Genomic DNA, 12799 nt, shown 5'->3' on the forward strand with positions numbered 1-12799 from the left:
GATTCAATTGGGATGTAGTCAGCTGATGCAGTACAGCAGTAGATAACCAAAAAACAAGAAGTCATGGCCAAACCGTCGTAATTTGTCATTTTGTGAGTGAATGCCATGTGAGATTGTGTCCAGTGATGGTTAATTTATTATTAAAAATATAATGCATTATTCTATGATAATACACTTTGAAATCTAGAAGGTAACTAATTGAATATAGTTTACTAAATAGTGTTTATAAATGTGATGTACTGTTTCTATACATGAGTCTCAAATTCGCAGTTGAAGTTACAATAAATAATCTTGTTCAACGTTATTTATATTAAAATTGTATTCATTCAATTACAAAACGAATTAAAAATAAATGTGACTCATGAATTCTAAAAGAGATCAGATTTTCTGCTATGAGTTACCTTACAAGAGACGTAGAAACAAATTTTGGGAACCGGAATAAGCTCAAGGTTAATTCAAAGATTTAGCCTACATCAAAATTTAACAGTTGGAACAACTACCTCATTCTGTAGATACTTTGCATGCAAATTCAACTTTGAATCTTTTTTTTGAGGGGTATGCTAGCTTTAGAGAATTGGCAAATCATATAAAGTAATGTTTCTATATTTTACCGGCAAAAATGTATACGGTATAGTTTGCAGAGTACCTAGCTTAACTAAGTTTATTGCCGTTTTCATTTGCCATGAATACTTCAACCCAATGTTGCCTTTAAATTACCTTTATATTTCACTCTATACAGTGAGACAGAGGGCTAGTCCCCTGTGCTTTTGAAAATGGCTCATCATGGATACAGTTATAATTATATATTTAATTCTGTTGGTTATCCATCTTGTTTTCACTGGAATTATTACTATTGTATTCTTATAAAACTTTTATGTGAAAAAACACTTACATTCTTCGGTGTGGCAACTACCGTTTCGTGCAGGTAATCGACCGTTTCGTGCAGGTAATCGACCGTTTCAATAACCTTAAATACTTAGTTTCTGTTTGGCTTAAGAATGTGTAACACCATCACAAAACGGTCGTCGCCACACAAAAGAATGTGAGTGTTTTTTCACTTGAAAGTTGATATGGCGGAAGGTGTGGCTCGTTCATCAATTGGGCTAGTCAGTCGGGTCGAGCGAGGGGTTTGTTACCACTGTCTGAAAAAAAATGGCTTTTGGTGGCCCTGAAAAGGGCCAAGTTTGTTGCTGGTGGCCCTGAAAAGGGACCAAGATTGTTGCTGGTGGCCCTAAAAGGGACCAAGGCAGGCTAGATGTTTAGTAGTCGTCGACTGGCGCGATACCACGCCGCGCGAGGGTCCCGGGCAGGTCCGTCTGGTGCGAGAGCAGGCCGGCAGGGGCTCAAGTCAATGGTTCGCAGTCTCCACTCTGGTTTACCCGGGCTACGGAGAGGGCTGACCGGGTGATCTACTAGCCAGAGGTCGTGCCGAATCTCCGCCGGGGGGACCTCCTCGACCACTTCCTCGCTTAGAAGGGGCCTTCGGTCAAACCCCGGGCAGGCAGGGTCGTAGGCTTCCGCTGCACACACTCCGATGTCGGTTCGGCACCCAACCCGCGCATCCAGAACCGCGCGCCAGTTGTTAGGCTGGGGCGCTAAGTCTTGGGGCGCAGCTGGCGCGGCGGTGTACAGCCTCAGCCTCTCCTCCACCTGGCGAAGCCGACGTAGGGCCCTCCTCTTCTGGATTCGGCGGCCGGCTCGGTTCCTCCTAGGCATCGGCTGGGTAGTAGACAAGGAAGACACCTCAGGTTGCGGTTAGTCTCGCCGTGGTTCCCTCATTGGCCTGCTCGCTGCTCTGCTCCTGGTCTCGGTAGTGGTCTCGGCTGGCTCTTCAGTGGAAGGCTGCTAGTGAGCAAGTGCTATCGAGGGCTACGCTACTGGTGGAACATGTTAGAGTGAGTCATTGCACCCTAACTCGGCAGTGTCTTGAGCTATGGAGCTCTATGGCTATCGAGGGTAGCTGAGTAGCCCCCTTTTATTCACAGTCCCCGAGTTCACCTGCGCTGCTATTGGCCGGCGGTGCTCGGCCAATAGAAACGCAGGAACGGGTGGCGGCGAATGAGGCGCACCCTGGTGGCGGGTGGGTCAACCACTCATTTGGTTGATGCGTGGCGTGGGGAGCAGAGTAGAGCGGCAGGCTGAAAGGTAGCGAACGCGAGGGAGGTATCAAAGTTTTATAAAAATACAATAACAATATATATTTCATATTTATCTTGTGTGACTTCACAATCTAAATTCTTATTATATTTAGTTTGCAGTTGCTGACAATATGCATGCTTTGAGAAGGAGTTTACTTCGCTGTGGTATCCAAGCCAGAAATATATCGACGAAAGAAGTTACGGAAGTTACTATCCCTGTGCCTTGGGGTCATCTTGCAGGTAAGTTATCATTTAACAGCATGAAAATATTAGGTTATATCAACATTATTATCAAACGTAATCCATCACCACAATAAAATCGAAGAGAAAAAACAATATAGAAATTGTATTGACGATTTCAAAACCGATAAACACATTCATAGCCCTCAAAGGACAGCCTTCTGTACACTCTACATAACATGTTCGTTGAAGGCCCATTGATGGCTTAAATTTGAGGATTCAAGCGGGGTGAGATCTTCCCGCAAGGTACTCCCCAACAACAAAAGCCATACAATTTACTTTCTCTTCTTGAACTTACACTTGTAGCATCATGACAATTGACCAATTATGTTTGTTTTTTATGTTTACCTGTCACAAAGTGAGCCATTAACTATCAGTATTCTTTACTGTTATTGTATTCGACGTCGGACCGTGAATGGGGTAGTTGTGGGTGGGGCTAATGTTGCCGGACAAGTTGGACACGTTGGGTGAACAGTTCACCCGACTTATCCAACCTGCCAAGGTTAGCCGCCTAGGCAAAATCGATTTAGAACGTGAGTGGGGAAGTTGGACTAACTAGCCGTAGCGAGAGTGGTAAAAGATCCAACATGGTAGTTGGATAAATTTGTCGGATAATAAATGGCCTGCTTAAGGGCCATGCCACACGAAGCGGTTTTCGGCAGGAAAGAAAACTCTCAGATTGGCTGATTATTAGCTGATTCCCGAACGTCAACCCAATCAGCCAATCGGAGAGATTCTTGACAACTCGTTAGTAAAGACCTGAGAAAAAGCTTCATGTGGATTAGCCCTACTTGTCAATATAGTGTCACAACTTTGATGGTACAATGGTACTGAGACACCGAACCATCTTTCTATTCCTGTATAAATAAATGTATATTTTTTGAGAAATTTTTTGGAAATTATTGAGATATTGCAATTATTCAAATACGAATGAACGAATTATTATTATTAAACGAAAATCCAAATTAAAATAATTCAAATCATTTGATTCGACAATTTTAAGTCGTTTTCATTCAATATCGATACCTCTTCCGACATTACCTTCACTACACAGAAAACTAGAATAATGTTGTACACTATATCATATTTATTATTATATTTATTATGCTGTAATTCACCCCGAAGACTTCTGCTACTGCAAATATTGACAACAGGGTAAACAGCTAGATGGAAATTCTATGCTATGGCTTCGTATAAAATGAACGCTGCTATCCAGAGATAGTAAGTTTGGTGTAAGGGTCGTTCCTGACCGGCAATCAGAAGGTACTGGGTTCGATTCCCGGCCTGACAAATAATTTTTGAATAGTAGTGCTCATAGAATTTCCATCTAGCTGTTTACACTGTTGTCAATATTTGCAGTAGCAGAAGTCTTCGGGGTGAATTACAGCATTTAATTTGGATTTTCGTTTAATAATAATAAATGTGATGTAGTTTACTATATTATTCTAGTTATCTGTGTAGTGAAGGTAATGTCGGAGTAGGTATAGATATTGTATGAAAACGACTTGAAATTGTCAAATCAAATGATTTAAATTATTTTTTGATTATTCAATCATCGAAACGATTCAAGATACTAGTCTCGGTTGTTACCCCGTTATCAGACACTAGTAGACTGAGAGCTGAAACATTGAACAGAAGAATACGTTATAGTGTGAATTTTATTTTATTTATTCAATCATTCAGAATTATACAACTTTCAGAAGAGTAGCACAGGCTTATAAGCCCAAAACGGTTCCAATTCTAATTTATACAACAGTCCAAATGTAGCTAGGTTATGTGTCACTCATTCTCCTATTACACACTCAATTTACAATTCAAAACACACAAAAATTATTTTTAAATTGAAAATACTTTAAAATTGAATTAAATCAATCACAATTAATTAGAAAATTCCAAACTTTGAAAAAACTATAAAATTTTGAGACCGAAAAGACAAACACACTATTTAGAACTTATCACAGCTGTAACTGAATGAAGCCGTCTAAGCTATGTAGGCTATTAGCATAGCCACCTCTAATACAAGGCCCTGGCCTACGATATTGCAACGTCGCAGTGTAGGCCTAGAATCTAACACATGATTGGTGAAAAGGATTTTTAAAAACACCAGCTGATATTTTTCACCAATCATGTATTAGATTCTAGGCCTTCACCTACACTGCGACGTTGCAATATCGTAGGCCAGGGCCTTTTATTAGAGGTGGCTATGCTATTAGTCAACTTACAGGATTCTAGCAAAAATACAGTTCTGATATCAGTCTACTTGGAGAAAATATATTATTCGTATACTTGAAATACCATAAATATATATTGAAACCCAAGAAAAACTACCTAATTTGAAGTTGAAGCTTGGAGAGCGTCTACTGCAAAAATGGAGAACTCTATAATAATCCATAATCCAATATCGTGATCGATGACCATGCCTCCCCGGATAGATCGTGTCAAAAATTAAAACTGTATTTTACACATAGATGGTGGCGTCACAGCCCAGCATAGTAATCATTGAAAAAATCCTCTAAAGAATAAAAACTCTTTCCAATGAGCCACCTTGATAGGGTGTTCTTGAACGCGGTAGATGAGCGCCCCTTCACTGAATGCGGCAGGCAGTTGAACATCCTGATTGCCAGCACTGGAAAACAATCCTTAAACCTAGACTATCGACGGCGCAGAACATCCAAGTTGGTTCTCCCCCGAGTATTTTAGGTGTTCACTTCCTCTCTTCTTGAGAACATAGACTGGTGTTTTTTTACGTGCAAGAGTGATGCTAATATGTAAAGTTCATACACAGTATGGATTCCCAGACGTTGAAAAATGGGCTGGCAGTGAGCATCAAACTTGCTATAAGTCATCACACGAAGTGCCTTTATACCTGACGTTTATATTGTCGGTCCCGACTGAAGTATAACTGTCAAGCATTGACTGCTTAAATGATGTATTTCTAAATTCGAAATTAATTATTTATTTACAAAAAAATACATACAGGTATGGGAACAACAGGCATTATAGCCCAAAACTGTTCCCGATTCAACATAAAAATCTTCATAATTATCAAGAAAAAAAGTTAATGAACAATTGAAAATGATTAAAAATAAGAAATAAAACCAATAGGAAATATTAAGAATATGAATAAAAATAAGTACTAATTTAACAAATAAGACAGAATATGATTTAAGAATATGAGAGTACAATAAAACAGAATTTCGTTCCACTCCAAAGAAACACTGTTAAGAGAAGAGAAAAAAAATACCAATGATTCATTCAAAACATAATATTCATGCTAGTTGGGACCTTTCTGTGTCTCATATAGAATGATTCAACAACAAAGTAAGAAAATTAAATTTCTGTTGCAGGGAAATGGTGGGGAACAAGAGATAAACAACCAATACTAGCCTTACACGGTGTTCAAGACAATGCAGCCTCTTTCGATAGACTGATCCCACTTTTGGACACAGGAGGAATTCCCATTTTCGCAGTAGACGTTCCCGGGCATGGAAAATCAGACAGGATACCTCCTGGGTACCTACCCCACTACACAGACGTTCTACTAATTCTGAGGTTCCTGATTAAAGATGTGTTCAAAGGGTGGGGGAGGATGAACTTTCTGTCTCACTCCTTCGGGAGCAGTGTGTGTTTCGCGTATGCCGGGATTTTCCCTGGGGAGGTTCAGTCGTTTGTTAGTATTGAGTGTGCGCGGTTGTTTATGACTAATAACAGACCTGAGAAGTTACGTGGCACAATTGACAAGGTCATAAAATACTCGAGGAAAACTGAGGTGGAACCTCCCTCTGATACCTACGACCAAATGCTTTCCAAGTTCTACAAGGGGAGAAAAGGTAGAGTCACAATGGATTCTAGTCAAGTACTCCTCTCCCGCGGACTCACGAAATCTACCCTCTCAAAAGACAAGTTTTACTACTCACGTGACTACGTCACCCGACTCCCAGCCCTCGGACTGTTCTCCGTGGACTACTGGAACGAGTTAGCCTCGAGGATCACTTGTAACACGCTGATAATCAAAGCTGAGAACGGTTTGTTCTGGAAAAAATGTCCCATGAGGGATGAGTTTGTAAATCAGGCGAAGTTGATTGAGAAAAATGTGCCGGAATTTGAGTACGCGTTCGTGACGGAGGGAGGACATCATGTGCATATAGATGCGCCCGAAAAGGTTGCGCCCGTTATTAATAGTTTTTATGCTAAGGGGGTTCTTGTCGGGAAAGAGTCTGCTTTGAATCAGTGAAGTGGATGTATATTTGATGCTGGTATCTCATTATCCCAATGAGAAGAATAGAAAGCTTTATATATGTTACCAATTGAAGTATTGAATATTGTCGAACAGTTTTGAAGCGGGGAAAAAACTTGAAATTAAAACTGTGTAATGAATAATTGTTATCAACTCCTGTAGGAGTGGCCAAACAATAAAATAATTGTTGATGTATTCTTTTTATTGTGTATCATTGAATCAATAAAAGTGAAATTATAAAATCGTGCATTCCAAATCAAATTTGACTGTTTTAGAACATATTGGTGCCTCCAAAAATATTATTTAGTCAATTTTTATTGAGATATTAAATATCTGCGATATACCATGGATTGTACTGAACTATGTTCTTTTTTTAAATATCTCAATAACCATTGAGGATATAAACTTGGCATCGGTTCTAATGGACTCCAAATCAATTTTCTTCTACAAGATTTGATCAATAAAAATCTGACCAATCTATTTTTTATTTATCTATTATTCTAGAATAAGTATATGGTATCATTAAAATTCAAGGAGTATCCTTAGTTTTTCTCTCCCAATCAGTGCTACTTTGTGAAAATTATAAATAAATAATAATAAATAAATAAAATGATAGGGTGCGTGAAAATAAGGTAACCTTGTGATATTCTCTTCTCACATTTAGATAAGGTTACACATAGTCCGGAATTGATTGATTATCTTTCCTCTCTGCCGCACAACCCTTTACATTTCATACAAATAAATACTATGAATAACAAATAGGAATCGGTTTGATAAACGAGTGGATTCATGATGAATATTTAAATAAACGCTTCATTTGAAAATATTCAAATCAACGATTCCTTTAATAATATTAGAACTTGAATATAGTTATTATTCAATTGATACAAGATTAGCATAACAGTTGATTTTGTTTTTGGCCAGGTAAACTATGGGGAAATTCCGACAAGCAGCCAATTTTAGCTCTGCACGGTTGGCAAGACAATGCGGCCACTTTCGACTATCTCATTGAGAACTTGAACATTGACCGTCCAGTTTTGGCCATCGATTTCCCCGGCAACGGATTTTCATCCCCGACATTCCCTTTCTTCCCCTACCACGAGATAGATCTCATAGCCTGTGTAAGATGGGTGCAGACACATTACAACTGGGAGGAGAAAATCACGATACTGGGACATTCGATGGGGGCAATGACTGGATTCCTGTTTTCGGGGATTTACCCTGAAATGGTGAACGGGACAATTAGTTTGGATTTCGTGAAACCGGTTGAGCAAGACCGTAAAGAGAGAGCGGACAAAATGGGGGCGTTGATGGACAGGATTATAACTCTGATGAAACGGGATGACTCGGATGTGGGTTGTAGTAAGAAAGAACTTGAGGATCGTTGGCGGGAGTCAGCTGGTCTCTCGCAGAAAGCGGTGGAAAAGTTGATGGAGCGCGGTTGTAAGGAGGTGAAGCCTGGACTCTTTAATTACACTAGAGATTCCCGTCTGAAGGCGTGGCAGATGCATCGTTGGGAGTGCAGTGAGAATATGTATATCGCTTCTAAGATCACGTGTCCTGTGTTGTTGGTGAAGGGAAAGAATAGCAAGTTTTTTGACTGGTCAATCAGCTGTTGTCCGAAGATTTTGGACCAGATAAAGTCGTCTGCTAAGTCGTTTGAGATGGTCACCGTTGAAGGATCGCATCATTTGCAGATTGATAATCCTAAGGAGGTGGCTGAGGTGATTGAAAAGTTTTTAGCGAAATTGGAACACGAAAATTGATCTATTTTCCCCTGAGGTGATCGAGAAAATTTCAGAGGCTTTGGAAATCGATAATTTAACAATTTCCCTGAGGTGATCGAGAAAATTTCAGAGACTTTGGAAATCGATAATTGAACTATTTCCCTGAGGTGATTAAGAAGATTTAAGAGACTTTGGAAAACGATAATTGAACTATTTCCCCTGAGGTGATTGAGAAGATTTCACAGACTTTGGAAATCGATAATTGAACTATTTCCCTGAGATGATTGAGAAGATTTTAGAGACTTTAGAAATCGATTATTGAACTATTTCCCTGAGGTGATCGAGAAAATTTCAGAGACTTTGGAAATCGATTATTGAACTATTTCCCTGAGGTGATCGAGAAAATTTCAGAGACTTTGGAAATCGATAATTGAACTATTTCCATGAGGTGATCGAGAAAATTTCACAGACTTTGGAAATCGATAATTAAACTATTTTCTTTGTTTGGCTGAGGTGATAGAATCGTTTTTAGCAATTTAGAACTCGAAAATTGGACATTTGTGTCGAGGTGATCGAGAAGTTTTTGACGACATTGGAAGTCAAAAGTTGAACTATTTTGGTTGTTTGGCTGGGGTAATAGAAACGTTTTTACCAACGCTAGAACTTGAAAATTAAATTATTTTTGTTGAGGTGATCGAAAAGGTTTTAGCGACATTGGAACACAAAATTTGAACGATTTTGATTGTTTGGCTGAGGTAATAGAAAAGTTTTTAACAACGCTAGGAATCGAAGACTGAACTGTTTTCTTTAGCTGTTGTATGCAATGATGTTGGTCTATTCAGCAACGATATTGATGTTTGTTTCTGTCCAATTTAAATTGGAACCTGAATTATTTATTATTTTTCACCAATATTATTATAATCATCCAATTCTGATTGGATCCATAAAATGGTTTTATTTATGACATACGGTAGGTAGTTTAATTGGAACCTGATGGCTTTATTAATTATTAGATAGAATTATTTAATTAAATTAAATAATGTTTAATTAAACATTATTTAATTAATTAAATAATGTTTAATTAAACATAGAATTATTACTAGCTTGAAAAGTTATTTTGTTAATTCTAGATATACAAGAACTATTACTTTCAGTCATTGTGATCGACAATAATAATAATAATAATACGCTTTAATTATTCCTCATTGTTGATTGATTTTGTTCAACTATTTACCAAGTTTATTCAACTGTAAAATATTATTTTCCGCGATATTGTTTCCAACTCATGACTCCGTGAAAACTTGGAACTACTCAAGATATGTTCTCGGTGATTACTATAAATAAGCTTGAAAATGGAGTAAGAAATTCACGGTGAGTTCGAGTAATGTTATTCAATTGTTTATTATTCTTCAATAAATAAACATTCAATTTTTAAATAGAAAAATATAAATAATTTACAATAAACATTTATTAATTATTAACTTTGTTGAAGTTCTGACACTGTGTTACTAGTAACTACAGTGTCAGAACTTCAACAAAGTTATTATATAGTGTTTCGTCATGGAAAGCAACTTCAATATTAATTATTGCTAGTTATTAATTCAAGATTTTTATAAAATTACAAATATAATGTTGTTTATGGTTAAAAAATATCAAATGACGTTATTTTTTGTTCTTAAATAAATATATTTTTTAAAGTATCTAATTTTACAAGAATTATCAAAGTGGAACTAAAGCTGCGTTTACACCAAAGTTAATAACAAAATATTAATAACTTAATCCTTATAGATTCTATTAGATTGAACATATCTTATCATACATATGATAAACATATGTGTTTGTCAAGTTCCGTTCAATCTAATAGAATCTATAAGTATTAACATTTTGTTTATAACTGGTGTAAACCCAGCTTAAGATTGCTTGAGAAAAGTACAAATCCTATTATTTCTATCTCAGTTCAACATTGTTAAGACAGGATTTCATTTTTTCAAATTCATCAACTGAAGGACTGCTATCCTTGGAGCATTTCGGCATAGAAAACTCTGTGATTGGGCAAGTCTTCACAGTCCGTTTGCACCGGACCAGTCGCCATCGGAAACGACACAGACACGACATCCAGTATGTCCAATTGGTCGTTTCCACACTTACCGATTGTCGGCCGACATATTGTGACCAACTCTAAGAATTGTCCTATGGTTGGCTAATTTTCAGTTACAACTGTTTCTCAACCAATCAGAGGACAATAATGGTGAGTGTCGGCCGAAAATCGATTTCTCGACGACACGACACGACAGGATAGGAAGCTCTCCGATAATAGATAATAATAAAACAAAATAAATCTTATAGCACCCTTTATTCTTTAAAAAAAAACATTAAAATAGTTGAACAACTTTGTTATATTAATTTAAAAGCAGCCCATGTCAATAAGTGTTTTTTTAAAATAATATTGAGTGACAAGTGACCTGGTTGGCTCAGGTCTGATGTCAGAGTTTTCAGGTCGCAACTGATCAATTTCATAATTTGATGGCATGGGAGGAGATTTTGTGGTATTTCTCCATAAGATGTTAATGTTGTCAATATCACTATACTACTATACAGTGTAAATGAAAATAGAAATCTAAGTAGGTACCCTTTTTAAAATTATTGTAAAAATTTAGTAGCCCTAAAGAAAAAAAAAGACAATTTGATGGCGAATCAACCTAATACTATACAGTGGTATTGTCAACATCAACGTCTATTCTTTCAATGATCAATTTCAGCTCTCCGATTGGCTGATTAGGTTGACATATCAAGAATCAGCCAATCGGAGAGTTTCCTTTTGTGTAAGAAAGAAAGAAAGAAATATTCATTGCCAAAATCATTAAACAAACTTTACAAATGTGAAAAATATAAAAATTTTCATATACAATACATTGCAAAAACTTAAAATAAAAATATTTTCCATTTTAAAAATCGATTATAATATTATCATTGGCGTTACCAGCAAAACTAAGTAGTTTGAGCGATGGCAACGAGTAATCAGTCGGCTATAATTAGCCGAGGAATGTAGTCGAGTGAATTAATTAATGTAGTCGAGGAAACGCTAAGTGTGAAAACGGCCATTTGCTGATTCGGTTGACGTACGACTATCGGAAGACATTGTAGGTGTAGTGTCGGAGAGAAATCGGTCTGTGTGAAAACAACCTAACACTACTTCTTCTTTTAGTACCTTCTCCATTGCAGAGGTTGACAATCATCATGACAATCCTCAACTTGTTCACAGCCGCTCTAAAAAGAGGCGCTCACCTAACACTATAGTGAAGTCCACGTTATAATGGCAGTGTTCGACTAGCAATGGTATTACTATCCTTGTCTATCATTCAACAAAATGGATAGCGCTATCTCTTTCTCGCTTTTCTCTGTAGCCAGATCGTCTTTTACCTTGTTCACAGCCGCTCTACAACGAGTCATTCACCTAACATTAGTGAGGTCCACGTTATAATGGCAATGTTTGATTAGCAATGGTATTGCTATCCTTGTCTATCATTCAACAAAGCGGATAGCGCTATCTCTTTCTCGCTTTGCTCTGTAGCCAGATCGTCTTTTACCTTGTTCACAGCCGCTCTACAACGAGTCATTCACCTAACATTAGTGAAGTCCACGTTATAATGGCAGTGTTTGATTAGCAATGGTATTGCTCTCCTTGTCTATCATTCAACAAAGTGGATAGCGCTCTCTTTCTCGCTTGGCTCTGTTGCCAGATCGTCTTTTACCTTGTTCACAGCCGCTCTACAACGAGTCATTCACCTGACATTAGTGAAGTCCACGTTATAATGGCAGTGTTTGATTAGCAATGGTATTGCTATCCTTGTCTATCATTCAACAAAGCGGATAGCGCTATCTCTTTCTCGCTTTGCTCTGTTGCTATAGTGAGTGAGGTCCACGTTATAATGGCAGTGGATAAAGATAGAAGAATAGCGATGCCGATTCTCTGCATTAATTAATTATATTTCTACACTGTAAAAAACATAATTGGCATCGTTGTGGACCTATAAAAGGATAGTACCACCGGCTTTGTCGAATGATAGACAAGGATAGCAAATCCAAAGTTGATTAAATACTGTCATTATAACGTGGACCTCACTATAGATCGTCTTTCAACAATATAGAATTAATAATTAACAAAATATTTCATATTAATTATGAAAATTCATGATGAAATTATTGAAAAATATAATATTTTTCTTAATAAAATATAATTGATTATTTTAAACGAGAATGAACAGTTAATATTACATCAATAGACCTGTATCAGCTACCGTCTATAGAAGGCATTACAAAACAGAGGTTCTGCAACGTTGTTTTCCTATCCTTCTTCACTGCCATTATAACGTGGACCTCACTATACAGTTACTGTTTATATAGTAACTTTATCTGTTATAGAATAGACACGCTGGGAAGTCTAGCCTCTGAAGCCA

The 12799-nt window shown here is 37.4% G+C and overlaps 1 protein-coding gene across 2 annotated transcripts; it reads left to right on the forward strand.

The window, feature by feature from the left end:
* The first annotated feature begins 19 nt into the window (after positions 1-19).
* Positions 20-9547, forward strand: LOC111053972 (probable serine hydrolase). Of its 2 annotated transcripts, none has more exons than XM_039436927.1 (3): positions 20-190; positions 2252-2378; positions 5726-6810. In XM_039436927.1, exons 2-3 carry the CDS (start codon positions 2270-2272, stop codon positions 6610-6612), a joined length of 996 nt encoding a protein of 331 aa, XP_039292861.1. In that variant the 5' UTR covers positions 20-190; positions 2252-2269; the 3' UTR covers positions 6613-6810. The 2 variants fall into 2 exon arrangements, with proteins under 2 accessions (XP_039292861.1, XP_039292862.1); XM_039436928.1 differs by lacking the exon at positions 5726-6810 and adding an exon at positions 7540-9547 and having other exon boundaries at positions 35-190.
* The last annotated feature ends 3252 nt before the right edge of the window (positions 9548-12799 follow it).

Source organism: Nilaparvata lugens, chromosome 10, assembly GCF_014356525.2.
Source record: "Nilaparvata lugens isolate BPH chromosome 10, ASM1435652v1, whole genome shotgun sequence".
Classification (NCBI taxonomy): Eukaryota; Metazoa; Arthropoda; class Insecta; order Hemiptera; family Delphacidae; genus Nilaparvata; species Nilaparvata lugens.